Genomic DNA, 18,564 nt, shown 5'->3' on the forward strand with positions numbered 1-18,564 from the left:
GGCCCGGGCCCGGCCAAAGCCTCCCTGACAAGCAGCCGGGAGTTTCTTGTCGGCCACCCCTGAGGCCTTGCTCCCCTGCAGCAGGGAAGGCACGGCAGGGAGGCACCTTGGATGAGAAGCAGGAACCAGCTGGTCAGCTCCAGCCCCACCCCTGGCCTTGCTGCTGACCTCACCCCCCACCCAGCTGTCTGTTTCCTCACTTACTGGGCAACAGTGGGGATGGGGCTGGGGATCTGGCCACCCATAAGCTGAGTCTGAGATTGTCCCCAGGCACCCCAGGTGTGCACAATGGGGACACAGACAATGACGGCTGAGAAAGGCAGGGAGCCCCTGCCCTGCCTGCCTCACCTGGAAAAGGTATGATGGGCTGGGGCCAGGATCTTGGGATGGACATCAGGACACCCAGGTGCCATAACTCGTCCCAGACTCCTCCGCTCTGGGCCTCGATTCAGGGCTGAGGCTTTTGACCCTAGAGAGGTACTAGGGAGCCATGGACAAAGTTAGAGCAGGGCTGATAGGACCAGGAGCTGTTTGAACCCCAGGCAGGGAAAGCTGGGTGAGGGAGGGTGATGCCGGCATTCCAGGCAGAGCTCTGGGACTGAGGGTGGGCAGTGCCGTGGTCCACTCAGGCCTCGCTCCTCCGGGAAGTGCTCAGAAGGAAATGGGGCTCTGCTGTCTGGGGCAGCGGTCTAGGTGGGACACAGTCCCCCCCCCCCACCGGGCCTGGCTGTGGGAGGGCATGACTGGGGCCCCCTTCCAGCCCGTGACAAGAACAAGTCTTTACTGAGCAATTGCTGTGGACTGTATCCTCTGGACCCTGTGGTCCGGAGCCCCTGTCCCCACGGAAGGGAGTGGACAGTGCCGGGAGTGACGGCCTCACCGCCAGGGGGAGGGAGGCGTCTGCAGACCGCCTGGGAGTATGTACAGCACCTGTTCCCGTCGCCCCGAATTCCCCCGCTGGGACAACCCAAAGAGCTGGGCAGTAGCTGCTTTCCTTGTGTTATGGCTTCTGAGAATAGTAACCACGGCCGCCGACGGGCGCTGAGGGCTGCACGGCCAGGCCTGTGCTGTGTGCTCCACAGAGGCGGGCTGTTCCCACTTCCCAGATGAGGAGACTGAGGCTCGGAGAGAAGGAGTGACCGGCCTGAGGCCCTGGGAGTGGTGGAGGCACGGATGGGGCCGCCGGCCTGCAGGTGCCCAGGGGAGAGGCTGAGCCCCATCTCCTCCACGGCCGACGCGCTGAGGTCCTGGGCTCCGGCCTGCGAGATGCGGCTGAGGACAGAGGACAGCCCAAGACCACACGGACAGACAGACAGACACACAGACGTACACACAGACACACACAGGCACACAGAGAGACAGAAATATGCACACGGACAGACAGACACAGAAAGACATGGAGGCACACAGGTAGCCTCTGGGTTGGGGTGCTCAGAACCCCCCTTTGCTCTAGGTCTAGGGAATGCACCCCCTCTGCTGCGCCCCTGCTCCCTGGCCCCCCGCAACCCCCCCACCCTCAGCCCTGCGGGGGTTCCCTTGGGCGGTCTGGCTACGGCCCAGAAGGATTCGAGGCCCCAGGCTGTCTCAGCTCTGCCAACCTGGCCCTCCGCCTCTGTCTTTCCGAGCATGCTCGCCCACCAGAATGTTCCTCTGCTCCTTGCGCCGAGACCCTCCTTCCAGGACCACCTCCCCAGAGCAGACACGGGGCCCTCCTTCCGCTGCGGGCACCTGTGGATGGCACGCCCGGCCTCGCTTTCCCCGTGAGCCACTGCAAGCATTCTGTTAAGAACCCTCAGAGTCCCTGCTTTAGGCCCAGAGGGGGCCCTCCGTGTCATCCGTTGAATCCCTGCTTCTCAGTTTTGCTTGCGGCCCGGTGCCATGGCTGGAGGGGACCCAGGCGCGAGCGTGGGTGGGGCACACACATTGGAGGCGCGCGGGGGCAGCCCGGGCCCTCTGGGGCTACACGTGTGTCCCTGCGGGAGTGTCCTGAGCCCTGGTGGCTGCGGCCAGGGCTGGGGGCGGGGGGACTGGCCGTGAGGGTGGGGGAGCCCCGGCCCACGCCGCCCCCTCCCTGCAGGATGGACCCCTTCGCGGACACGCTGAGGCGGCTGCGGGAGGCCTTCAGCGCAGGGCGGACGCGGCCGGCCGAGTTCCGGGCGGCGCAGCTCAGGGGCCTGGGCCGCTTCCTGCAGGAACACAAGCAGCTCCTGCACGAGGCGCTGGCGCAGGACCTGCACAAGGTGAGGGGGGGCGGGGCAGGGGTGAGGGGGCAGGACTGGGGGGAGCAGGGATGGAGGGGCAAGGATGGGAAGGGGGGGCAGGGCCGGGGGAGCAGGGGAGGGGCAAGGATGGGAAGGGGGGGCGGGGCCGGGGGAGCAGGGGAGGGGCAAGGATGGGAAGGGGGGGCGGGGCCGGGGGAGCAGGGACGGGGGTCAAGGATGGGAAGGGGGGGCAGGGCCGGGGGAGCAGGGATGGGGGGGCAAGGATGGGAAGGGGGGGCAGGGCCGGGGGAGCAGGGACGGGGGGCAAGGATGGGAAGGGGGGGCGGGGCCGGGGGGGCAAGGCTGGCTGTGCCCCCCACTCGTTCCTGTTTGTTGCACAGACCCTTCCCGGGGGTGCAGTGTGGGATAGGCGCTCTACGACATTAACTCACCCAAACCTGTGGGGCGTGGTCCCCATGAGGAAACTGAGGTGCATGGGGGTGAAGACACCTGCCCAAACTCCCACACCCGGGAAGCGGCAGAGCGGGAGCTGGAGCCCGGGCCACCTGTCCTGGGGTCCACGCTGCTCACTGCTCACCATGCCGTTCCTCGGGAACTATCTCCACATCCCAGGGTGAGGATTCCTGGGGACCCCACGCCCTAGATCCCCTCCCCGCCCTGCCCCAGGCCCGATCCCTGAGTTCCATCTCCACGGCAGGCAGCTTTCGAGGCAGACATATCCGAGCTCATCATGTGCCAGAACGAGGTCGACCTCGCGCTCAAGAACCTGCCCACCTGGATGAAGGACGAGCCTGTGGCCAAGAACCTGGTGAGCCAGCTGGCCCGGTCAGGGGCAGTGCCCGGAGGCAGTTCCAGCACAGGCCTCTCCCCCACCCTCGTCCCACGGCGAGCCACTGATGCTCTCGGGACCTCTGTGTCTTCATGAGGACTCCGTTGACAGGCACCTCGGGGACACTGGGGGTGGCTTTGGGGTGCCTCCCCCCCGCAGCGCCTCACTATGCCCCCCACCCCTGCACTCCAGCTCACGCAGATGGGCTCTGCCTTCATCCGGAAGGAGCCCTTCGGCCTGGCGCTCATCATCAGCCCCTGGAACTATCCCGTGAACCTGACCCTGGTGCCCCTGGTGGGTGCCCTCGCCGCAGGTGAGGAGAGCGTCCTGAGCCCCCTCCCCACCCAGCCCAACAGCCCTTCCCTAAGAGGGCCCCCGGCCTCTGGCCTGTTCCCTGCATCTCTGCCCTGGGTGGCTGTCGGGGCCCTGGCCTCTCCCAACGTCTTCCACCTCTGTCCCTGCAGGGAACTGTGTGGTGCTGAAGCCGTCAGAAATAAGCAAGAGCACAGAGAAGGTCCTGGCTGAGGTCCTGCCCCAGTACCTGGACCAGGTGAGGATGGCCCCCCCACATCAGCACCCGGTGGCCCACCCCCCGCCTCTGTCAGCTGGGAGGGGTCCAGCCGTCCCCAGAGCTGCAGTATCTCCTGAGCCGCCTGTCCCGCCCTACAGAGCTGCTTCGCCGTGGTGCTGGGCGGGCCCCAGGAGACAGGGCGGCTGCTGGAGCACAAGTTCGACTACATCTTCTTCACGGGTGAGGGTGGCCTCAACCAGTGTCCCGGGGGGAAGGCTGCGGAGGGAGGAGGTGGTGGCCAGGAGGGGGAGCAGCTCAGATGGCGATCAGCCCCTGGGCCTTGGAAGGTGGAATCTGGGGGCAGCGAGGCCTGGGGCACCTGCCAGCCAACAAGGTACAAATGGGCCAGGAGAGGGGGGGCCTGGACCCTCGTCAACTCCCGTGTCCCCAGGGAGCCCTCGGGTGGGCAGGATCGTCATGTCTGCCGCCGCCAAGCACCTGACGCCCGTCACGCTGGAGCTGGGGGGCAAGAACCCCTGCTACGTGGACGACGACTGTGACCCCCAGACCGTGGCCAACCGCGTGACCTGGTTCCGCTACTTCAACACCGGCCAGACCTGCGTGGCCCCCGACTACGTCCTGTGCAGCCCTGACACGCAGGAGCGGCTGCTGCCCGCCCTGCAGAGCGCCATCACCCGCTTCTACGGCGAGGACCCCCGGAGCTCCCCGAGCCTGGGCCGCATCGTCAGCGACAAGCACTTCCAGCGGCTCCGAGGCCTGCTGGGCTGTGGCCGCGTGGCCATTGGCGGCCAGAGCGACGAGAGCGAGCGCTACATCGGTGAGCCTGCCGTCCTGCCACGACCCCCGTGGGAAGGCCCGTCCATGATGCAGGCCCTGCCTGGGCCACGAGTCTGGGCCGTGAGTCTGGGCCGCGAGGCTCCCACCTGGGCCGCCAGTCTGGGCCGCGAGTCTGGGCCCCGAGGCTCCCACCTGGGCTGCGAGTCTGGGCCACGAGTCTGGGCCCTGAGGCTCCCACGGCTGCACTGGCCGCGACCAGCCTGGACCCCGGCTCTGGGAAGACCGTTGGGAGACTCGGGCGCTCCGCCTCAGCCCCGGCCAGGCTGGAGAACCCCTCACGGTCCTTCCTGGGGGCCGTGGGGACACTGTCTTCCCCAGAAGGTCCCTGAGCCCTGCCCGAGGCCCCCCTCCCCAGGGCTGAGCCGCCCCCTGTGCCCGCAGCCCCCACGGTGCTGGTGGACGTGGAGGAGACGGAACCCGTGATGCAGGAGGAGATCTTCGGACCCATCCTGCCCATCGTGAACGTGAGGAGCCTGGACGAGGCCATCGACTTCATCAACCGTCGGGAGAAGCCCTTGGCCCTGTACGCCTTCTCCAACAACAAACAGGTGGGGGCTCGGGTGGGGCTGGGACAAGAAAGGGGTTTAAAAAAGGTGCAGACTGGTGACCTCCACCCATCACAGCCCACCCTGGGAGGGTTAGGGCAGCACCACTTGGCCAACGGTTCCCTGCACAAGGCTCCTGGCAGGGAGGGCTTGGGCAGGGCCAAAAACCTGCCAGATGCGTGGCTGGCCAGCCGTCTGCCCTGGCCAGGTTAGCCTCCAGCTAGACGATGGGGTGTCTTTTTCTATCTGGCCTGCTCAGAGAGCCCCTTCTTCCTAAAGTGCACGAAGGCTCTGTGTGGGCAAGCAGAGGCCCTGAAGGGGGAACGGGGCAGAGCTCCGGGGGACCTGACAGGCAGAGGGACATGCCTGCCAGTGCATGGCTGGTGCTTCCTACCCTTCCTGTCGCCCCTCACGGTCACGGGCTCCCTCCATGTGGAAGGGGCTCAGAGGCTCAGAGGGGAGATGTCTCAGCAGAGGACGGGAATAAAGGGGGCTCCTCTGCTCCCAGTGGAACGGTTGAGGGCCCGAGCCCTCTTCCCGGATCACAAGCCCACCACCGGCCGCCCCCCTCCTCCCCCCAGGTAGTGAACCAGATACTGGATCGGACCAGCAGCGGGAGTTTCGGAGGCAATGAGGGCTTCACCTACCTGACTCTGACGTCCCTGCCGCTGGGGGGAGTCGGTGAGCCCTGCCCTCCTCTACCCTCCAGCCCCCACTCCCAGGGAAGCCCGGGTTGGTACTCCGATCCCCGGAAGGCCCAGTTTCGCCTTCACTCTCTTGCTCCTGGCCCTGGGTCTCTCAAGGCCTCAGTTTCCCTATCCGCACAATGGTTTTTTGAGTGGCTCAGCTTTCCCTGAGCTCCTTGCCAGCTCTGGGCTCCCACTTGGGCAGGAGACTGCTGCTGAGGCTGGGTGGGCTGCCGGCCTCAGCCCCTCCCCTCCACGCCCACGCAGGGAACAGCGGGATGGGACGATATCACGGCAAGTTCTCCTTCGACACCTTCTCCCACCACCGCGCCTGTCTGCTCTCCCACCCCGGCCTGGAGAAGCTCAATGAAATCCGCTACCCTCCCTACACTAACAGCAAAGAGCAGCTGGTCAGCTGGGCCTTGGGGTCCCAAAGCTGCACCCTTCTGTGAACACCCTGTGCCCCTCCAGTGCCCTACCCCCACGATCCCTCTGTCCTGCCGCTGCCCAGGTGTTCAGTGAGGGGATCCTGTCCAGGAGTGCAAAGATCGTCTTCTTGGGCCTTTGTCTCAACAGACCCCTGGCTGGGCAGGACCTCTGGGCCTTTGGTCCGGCTGTTTTCAGGGCCAAAGTCCTTGCCTGTGGTCTCCTGATTCAGCTTGGCTATGCCTGGTGATGGAATTCTTGTGGTTGGAAAGGACTCCCTTGTATCAGATCTATAATTAGGCCCCCCAAATACAGAGCGATTTCTAACAGCGCCACTCACACCTGGTCTGGGGAGCTGACATAATCTGATCTTGAGCCCGGACCTGGCTAGTTGCCGAAGTCACCCTAAAGGGTGTCACTGGCAAGGACTCTGATGCTGTGGGTAGGTGGAATCAACAGGAAAGAGTACAAGGGGTGATTAGTCACGTCTGCTCTAGGCACAGGAGGGGGTGTGCACATTCCGGACATGTCTATCATCCGGCCGCAGACTCCCAGGAGGAGATCGTGGTCGGCAGAGTCTAAACCTAGCCACTCCATCCGACATATGGGGAAACTGAGGTCTAGAGACAGCAGGGGGCCGAACCGAGTTTATACAGGAAAGCAGGGCAGAGCTGAATGATGGCGGGTTTCTGGAGAAATTTGGAGGGGAGGCATCAGTAAACAGAATATATCTAGTGCATCGTGACCTGCCTCTTACTCTTCCCCAAATCCTCATCCTGGGAGTTCACTTCCAACCCCCCCCCACTCTTCATGGGGCTCCTCACCCCTCAGAGCCATGGGCAGACTGGGGGTGTGGCCTCCGGTTGAGGGAAAAGGAGGAGGGTGGCCGTCTTGCACACCACGATCTCTGAAATGTGGCCCCCCGGTGACCATCTAGTCAATGAGGGCATCTATCCATGGTGTTCAGATTCTCTAGTCCCCTGATGATGGCAGCCTGGTCTGCATGGTGACGGGGGACAGCTTGGCTTAGGCCACATGCCGTGTCCACACATATTTAGAAGCCTCGCCCAGAGGAAGGGACTGATACAATCAAGTTGCTGGTCCCTCCTCGGCCGGGAGCTCCGGTGGGTGGCCCCAGCTTCTTTCGCAATTGTCTTGGGTATTGTTTAGAACACACAGGACGTGCAATTACGTCACTGACCGAGTCACTGTACTCGGAGGGCAGTCCGGCCTCCTTGGCAAGATGCCATCCTGCTGGGGCACCGGGGTGGCCCCGCTCTCTACGCACCCGATCTAGTCAGTATCTCGGGCTCGGGCTCCAGCAAGGGCATCAGCTTCCCAACTGCCCGGGGTTGTGCCATGTGAACGGAGATGAAAACCGGGGAGGGAGGAGTGTCTCAGGCTCTTGCAGGTGAATCCGAAGGTCTTTCCACATCCGCTGCCCCCACAGAGGCGTGGGCACGAGCTTCCACCCCTCAGCTTCCCCTGCTCAGAGCTGCCAGGTTAATCCCTTTAAAACAGCCCAGCTGTCGTTGCCAAGGGTTAAAGGCCACGGCTCGCAATCACTGGCCAGATGACTTAGAGCTCGGCCCGCTGGTTGCTGCACTGGCTGCCGTGCGAGAGGCCGTACCCGGACTATGCCAGGTGAGTATTAGAAGTCATCCCAAACCCCCAAATCCCTACAAAGGCTCACACTTCTCTCACCTTCTTAAGGGTTGCACCTTATCAATCACAGCTTTGGGGACAGCACGAATCTTACCAATCCCCCAAACCTCCCAACGGCGCCTGGGCTTTGGGTTTTCTGTAGATAAATCTGTCTTTTCCTTTGCAGGTGGGTCAGGAAAGTCCCTGCAGCGGAGGCAGACCTTTGCTTGTTAACGTATCAGCAGTGCCTTGGGTCCGGGTCACTGATGTGGGGAAGGAGAACGGGGACAGGTCCTCAGCTACCACCCCACGACAGAGGGAGGGCGGGGCTGCACGGGTAGCTTTGGGGGAGCCCTTGACACTTTCATAGCCGTCCCTCCCACACGAAGGCAAATCGATCTTAGCTGTCAGAAACCCGTATTGCCGGTCTTTTCTTCGAATCTCCTGGCGATGAGGCACATTTGTAGGCATGCATTTTTGCCAAACCACTAGGGTAAAACAGTAACTGTCTGTAAATGACAATAGACTTGACAATGGTCAGGGTTAGAGATCTGATGACAGTTTGTTATAGCACATGGGGCAAGGGAGCCTCTCCAGCAGTCCGTATTTTGTTTTTATTTTTTTAAGTTTATTTATTTATTCTGAGAGAGAGAAAGAGAGAGAGAGAGAGAGAGAGATCTAGCCAGAGGGAGAGGGGCGGAGAATCCCAAGCTGTCAGCTCAGAGCCTGACGTGGGCTCGAACCCACGAGCCGTGAAATCATGACCTGAGCCGGTCACTCAACTGACTGAGCCACCCAGGCGCCCCCGCCAGTCTGTATTTTAAAAGCCTCTTGCCTCCTTTTTGCCTTCAGTCTCTGTGGGCAACGTTTGGGTTATCTCCCGGGATGTTTACATTTACAGACCAGACTTAACAACCTCCAGGGACAAAGAAAGAATGCAAGTTGTCTCTTAGGACTTTTGGGGTAACTGCTATTTAAAAATTTTCTGTAAAGGGGCACCTGGGTGGCTCAGCCGGTTAAGCGGCCGACTTCGGCTCAGGTCACGATCTCGCGGTCTGTGAGTTCGAGCCCCGCGTCGGGCTCTGTGCTGACAGCTCAGAGCCTGACGGATTCTGTGTCTCCCTCTCTCTCTGACCCTCCCCTGTTCATGCTTTGTCTCTCTCTGTCTCAAAAATAAATGTTTGAAAAATAAAATAAAATAAATAAAAAAATAAAAAATAAAAATTTTCCGTAAGTTAGGGGTCAGAAAGCAGGGCGCATTTTGTCTGTTTCCTCATCATTTGCTGCAACATCACCCTCTCCAACTTCATCAGTGTCTCAGAGATTCTGCCTCTTAGTGTCCCAGTCCGGCTGTGTCACAGTGCTGGGGTCTTAACCTTAACCAGCTTGCACCCTCCCTGGGTTGCAGACGGCAGGCCGAGGCCTCTAATTCATCACCCTGGTCTCCCTCCCAGCTCGCCTGCCAGCCTGAGGCCAACAGAGCAATGGACACCACGCATCTTTCTCTAACCTCGGCAATTCTAACTTGCTTCCCCTTTTTTTTCCTTTAGTTTACTTATTTTGAGTGTGAGCTTTAGTTTACTTATTTGAGTGTGAGACAGTATGAGCAGGGGAGGGGCAGGGAGCAAGAGAGAAAGAGAGCGAGAATCCGAAGCAGGCTCCACGTTTAGCGCAGAGCCCCCCTCGGGGCTCGATCCCACGCCCCGGCGATCATGACCCGAGCCGAAGTCAAGAGTCTGACGCTTAACCGACTGAGCCACCCAGGCGCCCAGGCCATTCTAACTTTCTAACTGGAGCTGCAGCCTCGGGACCTGCGGAACTGCTCGCGGCAGAGGTCGGCCCACCGGGGCCCCCGTGGCTTCCCTCCTCTTCCGCAGGGGACCACGTGCAGTTCTGCCGAGGAGCACGGACGACGGCTGGGGTCCTCGGGCGTCCCCTGTGTTCACACGGCAGTCCGCAGTCATCTGACACAGGCCGCCGCTCCTCGCGCGGAGGCTGATGGCCAAGTTGGGATATCCGCCCGCCCCCCCACCCCGAAGATGCCTCCTTCCCAAGGTCCATTTCTTTGCTCTCCTGGCTGGCTCACCAGGGGTTGGTCTGAACCCCTCTCGGGAGCTTCCCAGGTGTTACCTAAAACCGGCCCCCATCTGCGGAGGGCGGGGACTGATCGAGGAAGAGGCAGGTCATTCTAGGTTGGTAGGTGGCAGTGTTAATAAGCCAAAGGAACTTACATACGAGGCCCGGCTTGGGCAGCAGCAAGACGAGTGGGTCCCCTCACTGCCCGCCAGATCTTCAGTTTACACAGAAAGAGGCCTTAACCGGGTACAGTCACGTATACCGCGCAGGGCTACAGCTTTGGAGCAGCCTCCGGGAGCGGGAAAGGCACGCTTCAGAGAGCCTTGAACTCCTCCAGGCCTCGGCTCAGCTCTTCTCTCTTCCCGGGACGCCCTCCCTCTACCTCTAACCCACCCCTGCCTCCCCTCGGGCACTGCCTGTCTTGCCCTCTTGCAGTAGCCGGGGTCCCCGTCACTCCGCTGCCACACCGGTACCGGGTCCCTCAGCTTGTCTGGGCCTCCGCTCCCTTATCTTGCAGAACGGGGCTCCCACTTCTGTCTTAGAATCGCTGTCGGGGTTAAAAGGGACCACGCGTGTCCGAGGCGCAGAAGCTGTGCCCTCCCAGAGCTTGCCGGGGCTCTGTCACAACCGTGAGGTTTGTGCCAGAAGCCTCTCCTTGTCCTGCTGCCCTGAGGCTTGGGTGTGGCCCAGGTGTAGGAGTGCACACGACACCGATCCAGATGTGGCCCTCCGTCTCGCTCACGTTCGCTCGATGACCCCTCATGGGGTTGCGCGTTCGGGGCCCCTTGGAGATCAGTATGCGTACCTGAGAAATACCCACCCAGGCCCGGATCCCCGGGAGACTTGCCCCGGCCTCCCGGGAACCTGTCAGAGATAACACAGTCTTCCCCCTCCTGACGCACAGGCGACTGAGCCACAAGATCTAATTAAAGGCTAGCTGTCGGGGCGCCTGGTGGCTCAGTGGGTGTCGGGCTCTTGATTTCAGCTCAGGTCGTGACCTCGCGGTTCACAGGCTGGGGCCCCGAGGTGCAGAGCCTGCTTGGGATTCTCTCCCTCTCTCTCTCTGCCCCTCCCCTGCTTCTGCTCTCTCTCTCTCTCTCTCTCAAAATAAATAAACATGAAAAAAAAAGAAAAGGTTAGCTGTCAGGTGCACGCAAGCCCTTTGATGGCACTGGTCACCTCTCTGTGTAAGATCTGCAGACGAAAGTTCCCGATTTCACGGAGAATAACCACCCAGTTAGGTCATCGTCAGCTCTACCTGCCGTCAGTGGGTCACCCTGAGCAGAGCTGCGTAAACCTTATGGAGTGGCCTCCTTCGCTTCCCGGTCTGAAAGGGCCTTCTCAGCCCGGGGGATACTTTACTGTCCCTCCTCCACCTTCCAAACCGGGGTGTGGGAGGCCCAAACTCAGGGCCCTGGAGCCTCGCCCAGTGTAGGTGACTCACTGCCTGGTTCTGCCTCCCTCCTCGGTGACCTCCGGACTGTCCTTAGCTCTACCCTGACAGCTCGACCTGGAGGCCGCCAGGGCCGGGTGTGGGGGAACTTCCCCCTCATCCTAGCCCCCTTGACCCTTGAGAGCAGCAAGGAAGGGTAGGCTCAGACCGGACCACCCCCCCGGGTTCCGACTCCAGCTCTGCCCCTAATGCCCTGTGTTCCCTTGGCATTTTGTCTGAGCCTCGGTTTCCACATCTGTAAAATGGGTCTGAGGGTCATTTCCAAAAACAGAGCAAACTGATTCCTTTGCGTCACGCCTGTCCCTGAAAATGACCGGAAATACTGGACAAAACATTCCGAAACTTTGTTTAAAGCATCAAAAAGCTGGAAAAGTGGGACCGCACAGATCATAGCCCTTTAGGGTAAAGGTGACCTGGGAGAGACGCTGGCCCTCTGGGGTTACGAGCACAGAAGCATGTGGCTGAGGGGGTAAAGGCAGGGGGGGCGGTGTTCCTCATCTGGGCATCTGCCAAAGCACAGACCTCTTGGGCCGGGGGGAGGTTGTCTTCATCTCAGGCCTTAGAGATTCCTCGCAAGTAATTTTCCAAGTGTGCGTGCAGCTTCCCTTCCTGGTCCTGGGAGGGAGGGCTGGCCCCACTCCCAGAGGAGGGACAGAGGGCACGGACAGGAGCCTGGCCACGGGACCTGGGCTCTATGTGGCCGCAGCAAGTAGGAGTGTGGAGCCAGGTGGGGAAACAGCAGCCCTGACCCCTGGGGGGACCTGGGCCAGTTCTCCGCAGGCTCGGCACAAACACTGCCCCGGGGATCTCTGGGCCCATCAACATCCGCTGGCTCAGCAGGTGCACACCCAGCCCCGGAGGGCCCGGAAACCCAGACCACCTCTGCACGTAATCACCCCCTCCCTGAGGCCTCTGCACCGGCCCTGAGGGGCCGGCAGGAGCTACCTGGAACCCAGACACCCCCCAGCTAATCAGGTGACACTTCCCATGCTGCGCCCTGGTTCCCCCACCTACAAAATGGGAGCGTAGTCCTCTTGCTAAAGGGAGCCTGCCTTGGGGTCCATCTCTCCCACGGGAACGGGCCCCTCTTCCCAACATAGGCACCGGACGGGAGAAGCCCTGAGCTGCACCCCCAGAGGCACAAACGGGGCGGGGCTGAGCTGCATCCCACAACTTTTGACAGACAACCTCCTCGCCCAGCTGGGATCCCTCGGGCCTCAGGGAGCTCACCATTCTGCCACCCCAGCTCTGACCACTGGGCCCCGTGTCCGTGCCAGGGTCACCTAAGCAGGTCTGCCACCAGGTTCTCCACCCCACATGTGGATGTGCTTGCTGTCTGTGCCCCGAGGGCCCTTGCGCCACGCGGCAGTGACTGGGGGCACCCAGTGCCATGACACGTCTGGTGTCTACCTGGCCCAGCACTGGCTGCGGGCCCCGGGGGAGCTGCAGAGACCCAGCTTCGCCAGGCCTGGGCTGGCCAAGCCGGTGGCCACAGCTGCCGGCCGTCGCTGCATGGGCCGGGACCCCAACCGCACCTTCACCAGCGACTTCCTCACACGGGTGTCCTCCAGGCTGGCCCAGCCCCTCGGCCTGTCACTGAGTCCCCGCCTCAGACGGTCGCGGTAGACTTCAAGCTGATCAGGGCTTCCTCTGAGTTCCCCAGACCCACGGTTTGCCTCCGACCAGCCCCATAGGCTGCGTTTACCTGTCCAGCACCCCAACAGCTCTTCCTCCTCCAGTAGATGTTCGCTGGGCCCCATCTCCGAGCCGGGCTTTGGTCAGCTCAGGTGAAAAAATGGGGAATAAGACTGAGGTGTTGTCCTTAGCCCACTGGGGGACACAGAGGAAAACGGCAGCAACCACAACCCAAGAGGCTAAATGTAGGGGAGGGGGCAACATGAAGCATCTAACATGGCCAAGGGCAGCCATGGAGGGCTTCCTGGAGGAGGTTATATCTCAGCCAAGCCCCAAAGGGTGAGTAGAGGTTAACTAGGAAAAGAGAGGAGAGGAGATTCTGGGAAAGGGTCCGGCAGGTGCAAAGGCCTGGAGGTGCGGCTGCAGTGAAAGCTGATGAAGCAGGTGGCAGGCAGGTGGGGCTGGGCTGAGGGTTTGGATTTTATGGGGCCAGTGGGCAGCCGGTGGGGGTCCTAAGCAGGGCAGGGACGGCCACAGTGGCACAGAGAAGAGGCCTTGAGCTGCTCTGTCTCTCCTGCAGGGTCTCGGGGGCTTCACCCCTCCCTGCAGCATGAGGCTGTCATCCCATTAAACCTCTGATCACTGACTGAGACTCTTAGGGGGCTGACACCCCATTCCTGCTCCTGCAGTGCCAGGGCCAACCTGGATGACCCATGCAAGGTGACAAGGGCCCGAGAACTGAACCAGCTGCCGGGGCCCCAGGCCTCAGGCCGGGCCTTCGGCTTTGTCCTTGACCTGCACAGCAGCACGGCCAACACAGGCACCTGCCTCATCGCAGAAGCTTCCCACAGAGGGTCTTTGCCATGCACCTGTGCCACCACCAGGTGGCCCTGGCCCCTCAGGGGCAGTGGGGAAGGGGACAGCTGGGATGGTGCCAGTGCCTCCCCTGGCCCTCTCCTTGGGCTCCAGTCAGGGCCTGCCACCTGCAAGTCCTCCAGGCCCTCTGGTCCCTTCCTTCCCCCCTTCCTGCCAGAGGGTGGAGGGAGGCTGGGCTGGGGTAGGTAGTGCCCCGTGCTCCCTCCATGCTCTCCCCACGCCTCAGTTTCCCCTTCTTGGGGGCCTGACCCACCCCTCCTGTCCCTCCACCCCCACTGCAGAGCCCCAAGGTGCCCTGCCCAGCCCTGTACCAGCTGCCGGGGTGGGGGAGTTATAGCCTGGACCCCTTGGCCAAGAACGGAATGGGTAGGCTGCCACCTCAGGAGAAATGGGTGAGGGGGCGGGGCTTGGAAGGGTGGGGCCGCGTGATAGGCAGGGTCAAGGACCTGGGGTTAGAGCACTCCTCTCTGGGGCACCCCCCCACCCCTCTCCTCCTGGTCCCCAGTCCTGGAGCTGGGCCCCCAGCCTCAGGGTGTGCTGCGAGCAGGATGAGGACCCTGGTGGCCAAAGTCCTGGACTTCATCGAGCTCTTCACCCAGGGTGAGATCTGCAAGGACTTGCTGGGAAACTGAGACCCAGAGAGGCGAGGGCCCGACCCGGGGACCCTGGAGCCAGGCTCACGGGTGGGCTGGGGACCAGCCTTGGGTGGCCCCCACGGCCCACTGTGTTCTGGGCCCGGAGGAAGGGACAGGCTCACACACCCAGCCTTTGGCCCAGGCACAGCCTCTCCTGCTTTAAGCACATGGAACGGGCAGCGTGGACCGGCCACGCACGGAGGCTGGGGACCGGGCATCCTCAGCTGCAGGTGCGTGTGTGTTGCTGTGGGGAGATTCCTGGGTCACAGCTTTGGTGGCAGAGGCAACTGAGGCCCAGGGGCAGGGACCACGGGTGCCTCCCACAGGGTCATCAGGACCTCAGAATCAGGATCAGAACACGAGGCTGCCCCCTCCCCCCACCAATGCCCTGCCCCTACAGCCTCCCTGGAACCCCACGGACAGGCCTGGCATTCGGGGCCACAGTGATCTGCCCGGCGCCTGCAGAGGCCAGGAGGGGCTCCTCACAGCCTGGCCACAGAAGGCAGAGGGAGGTGATACGGAGCGGGCACCACCCAATCCACCTGCTTGCAGGTGCAAACATGGGGCCTGTCTTTATTTTCCAAGTACTTCCCCGAGCGTCCCTCCGCACGTTAGCAGGGAATCCGGCATTCCTGCTGCAGGCCTTCCCTTCCTGAACGTCACAGGAGTCTGGCCTCCCCGCTTCTGCGCCTGGCCTGGCCGGGAGGAGATTGGGAAGATCGCGCCGCCCACCGGCTACCGCTCTGCCCGCTGCCACGTGGGGTCGCTGTCACACTAGGTGCACGCCCTCCGTGGCCTTCGAGTCCTGCAGTGTCCAGGCCACAGGCCTCCCCACGCTGGGTGCCCAGCCCTAGCCTCCTTAGTAACCGTTCTCCAAGTGTCCCAACTGGCCTTCGGGGGGCGGGACGGGCTTCAGAGGGGGCCACATGCTCTGTTGGCACCAGCCCTCCCCCTGCCACGGCAAAGATCTGTCCCCCAGCCCAGTAAGCAGCCACAGCCCCCTCCTTCAGTGGTGAGTCCCGGCGGGACAGCATCGGAGTGACCCAGCAGACAGGACTGCTATGCACCGGGGGCGCAGCAGAGGCTGGGCACAAAAAAGAAAGAAATATCGGAAAGAATTTGACATTTCAAAAATTGTTTAAAGAACCAGAGTAACAGGGCACCTGGGTGGCTCAGTCAGTTGAATGTCTGACTTCAGTTCAGGTCATGATCTCACGGTTTGTGAGTTCGAGCCCCGCGTCCGGCACTGTGCTGACAGCTCCGAGCCTGGAGCCTGCTTCAGATTCTGCGTCTCCCTCTCTCCCTGCCCCTCCTCTGCTCATGCTCTCTCTCTCTTGCTCAAAAATAAACATTGAAACATTTTTTTAAAAGAACCAAAGTAACAATTGTAGGAAAAATCAGCCATTGGTTGGGGTTTTTTGCTCTTATTAAAGCTTCGTGTTTGATTTTGAGGTGTTCTCTTACTTATAACAACACCGTAGTGGAGGGGCAACATCTTTTCGGTGTTTAGGGCTGGGGGCCCATCCATTGTCCTTACAGATGCAGAGCCACGACAGTGATTTCGAGTGATTTCTCCCACAATTTAAAAATTTATTTGATAGGCCATTATATTATGTTTACTCTGTGTCAGACGCTGTTAAGCACTATTAGCCGTTTAACTTAAACCTCAGGAGGATAGGAGAAGACACTATAATTCCTATTTTACAGAGGAGGAAGCTGAAGAACAGAAAGGTTAAGTGACTTGCTCAAGGTCACCCAGCTAGCAAGGATTTGAACCCAGGCTCTACTGTCTGTGCCCTTAACCACGAGGCTACACTTCCACAATGACAACTGTCTTTCTAAGGCAACTTGTGTCTCCATTCTTTTTTTTTTTTTTTTTTTTTTTTTTTTATTTTTTTTTTATTTTTTTTTTTCAACGTTTTTTTATTTATTTTTGGGACAGAGAGAGACAGAGCATGAACGGGGGAGGGGCAGAGAGAGGGAGACACAGAATCAGAAACAGGCTCCAGGCTCCGAGCCATCAGCCCAGATGCCTGACGCGGGGCTCGAACTCACAGACCGCGAGATCGTGACCTGGCTGAAGTCGGACGCTTAACCGACTGCGCCACCCAGGCGCCCCTGTGTCTCCATTCTAAACACAGAGCCAGGGGCATCTCGGCAGACACCCTGTCACATTGGTTGAGAAAATGAAGCAGTGACTGGATGAGGCCATCGGTGAAGGGCATCTCTTGGGCACTGCCTGCTGGGGTTGCCCCCACAGGGGCCAGGGCAGAGGTCGGCCCCAGAAACCTTGGCCGGAGGCTCTCTTCCCAGGACTGAGGCTTCCAGACCCTACAGCCCGGTATAGCCATCCTCTAGATGTCCGGTGGTGAGAATGTGCTCTGTGGGGGGAGGGGGGGGGGGTCTGCCGTATACCCCATGTTCATCAACAAGGCCACCTACTATGAAAAGGGCATTGCCTCCATTCAGGCGGAGAAGCTCACGTTCTCCGTGCCTGCCCTGCCGCGCTGGCCCTCACCCTCACCCCAGCCCCTGACCCAGGCCGGACCCGCACAGCCTCAGCCCTCCCATCTGAACAATGGGTCCCGAGCCACAGTCTTGCTCCCGGGCACCCCTTTGCCTTCTGCTGTATACCATGTTTCTGGCCATACCCCCATGCCTCCGTACCTCAGTTTCCCATCTATAAAATGGAAGATGTCCAGGGGTTAATGGTTCATGTCCTCTGTCCTTCATGGTCCCTCTCTGTGACCTCAGGATCTGGCGCAGGTCTGGCCCAGGGTGGTCTTGGACATGCTGTGTGTCCTGGGGCCAGTGATGGCTGTCTCTGTACAGCCTATCGGTGCCCAGGGGGAAGATCCCCCTTGGAGTCAACAAAGGGCCTTCCAGAAGAGGCCACGACCCAGAGGGGGCCTCCCAACCTGCCTGCACTCCTGGGGCTGGAGAATCAGTCTGAGAGAGCAGAAGCCCATGCACGTGCCTACCCAGGCACTGTGTGTGTGTGTGTGTGTGTGTGTGTGTGTGTGTATGACTGGACACACATGTGTTTCCAAGAACTTCAATACCTTGGGTGTCCTTCTGAGGAGGTCTATATGTGGCTGGGCACACAGCCCAGATGTGCATTTCCAATGTATAATGAGCCCGGTGCCCATGGGGACTCAGGGGGAGTCAGGGCTGGAGAAGGGGTGCAGCTCGACAAGGCTGTCCCTACCCAGGACAGCCGCCCAGGGGCAGGGACGCAGGGAAGAGGTACCTTGGCCTGGGGTAGGGGGAGTCCTACCAGCGGGGCTGGAGGTCCTCAGCACCCCAAGAGGGAGCGGGCACGGGGTCTGCTGCTGGGGTCCCCTCGGTCCTGACCCAGGCCCTCTCTGCAGGGCGTCCACACAAGCCAGACTGGACACAGCCCGCAGCTTCTGCACCCACCTGAGCCTGACAGGCTGCGGCTCCTGCCTGACAGCGGGGCCGGGGGGCCCAGAGCGTCATCCTCGGGAGGCGTCTCCCCCCGGCCCCTCTGCACCCTCGCCTGGCCCATCCATCTCCCCGCGGCCACAGCTGCCACGCGGCCTCCTGCTATTGAGCAGCGAGATGAGAAGGTGTGAAGGATATGGGGGCGCCAGGGACGGGCTGGCAGGCAAGATGGATGAGGGGGCAGGGGGGCCAGCAGGCGCCTCCGGCGGGAAGGGCAGGCCGGCCGGGGAGGAGGCTGTGCAGAGAGGCGCGCCTGTGTGCGAGGCGTGTGCGAGAGAGAGAGCGCGTGCACCCATGCACACGGCAGCTTGTGCACGTGTGCACACGAGTGGGTGTGGGGCATGGGGCCTGGGGTTCATCTGTGTGCAAGTGGGGTGGCCCATCAGTGTCCTCACCTACATGCGTGGAGGGGGCGTTTCCCATCACACAGAGCAGAGCTGCGTGCAGGTGCACGCACACACGTGCACACACACACACACACACACACACACACACACACACCAGTGGCCAACAGGACCCTGGGCTGGCCCACTCCTGGGAGTCCAGGCTGAGGGGGAGCCAGGAGGATTGGTGGGCATCTCCCAAGACCATCATCTCTCCCCTCTCCCTCCTCCCCACGCCCCCGCCCCACTGTGGATCCTGGGACAGCGTGGCATGGCCGGTCACACACCTCACTGGGTGGCCCCTGATAGCCGCTGGGACC

The 18,564-nt window shown here is 61.5% G+C and overlaps 2 protein-coding genes across 4 annotated transcripts; both read left to right on the forward strand.

The window, feature by feature from the left end:
- The first annotated feature begins 250 nt into the window (after positions 1-250).
- ALDH3B2 (aldehyde dehydrogenase 3 family member B2) lies at positions 251-6,811 on the forward strand. Of its 3 annotated transcripts, XM_078433746.1 has the most exons (10): positions 251-357; positions 2,078-2,240; positions 2,920-3,030; positions 3,244-3,364; positions 3,516-3,601; positions 3,721-3,802; positions 4,014-4,400; positions 4,802-4,968; positions 5,547-5,646; positions 5,919-6,811. In XM_078433746.1, exons 2-10 carry the CDS (start codon positions 2,079-2,081, stop codon positions 6,101-6,103), a joined length of 1,401 nt encoding a protein of 466 aa, XP_078289872.1. In that variant the 5' UTR covers positions 251-357; position 2,078; the 3' UTR covers positions 6,104-6,811. The 3 variants fall into 3 exon arrangements, with proteins under 3 accessions (XP_078289872.1, XP_078289871.1, XP_078289873.1); XM_078433745.2 differs by lacking the exon at positions 251-357 and having other exon boundaries at positions 2,030-2,240; XM_078433747.2 differs by lacking the exon at positions 251-357 and having other exon boundaries at positions 2,031-2,240; positions 2,924-3,030.
- Positions 6,812-12,573: 5,762 nt separating this feature from the next.
- Positions 12,574-17,992, forward strand: ACY3 (aminoacylase 3). The gene is given in 10 exon segments (XM_078432644.2): positions 12,574-12,812; positions 13,581-13,734; positions 13,737-13,769; positions 14,043-14,127; positions 14,267-14,302; positions 14,305-14,361; positions 14,561-14,600; positions 14,602-14,626; positions 16,755-16,937; positions 17,768-17,992. Coding segments are annotated over 10 exon segments (1,077 nt in total).
- The last annotated feature ends 572 nt before the right edge of the window (positions 17,993-18,564 follow it).

This window comes from Panthera onca, chromosome D1 (genome assembly GCF_046562875.1).
Source record: "Panthera onca isolate mPanOnc1 chromosome D1, mPanOnc1 haplotype 2, whole genome shotgun sequence".
Taxonomy (NCBI): Eukaryota; Metazoa; Chordata; class Mammalia; order Carnivora; family Felidae; genus Panthera; species Panthera onca.

Bases quoted from the DNA above. Each gene is read 5' to 3' on its own strand.
- ALDH3B2 (XM_078433746.1), top strand. From the start codon at position 2,079: ATGGACCCCTTCGCGGACACGCTGAGGCGGCTGCGGGAGGCCTTCAGC. The intron at 4,401-4,801 runs GTGAGCCTGCCG...CTGTGCCCGCAG, and splicing joins CGAGAGCGAGCGCTACATCG to CCCCCACGGTGCTGGTGGAC. The intron at 5,647-5,918 runs GTGAGCCCTGCC...ACGCCCACGCAG, and splicing joins CCTGCCGCTGGGGGGAGTCG to GGAACAGCGGGATGGGACGA.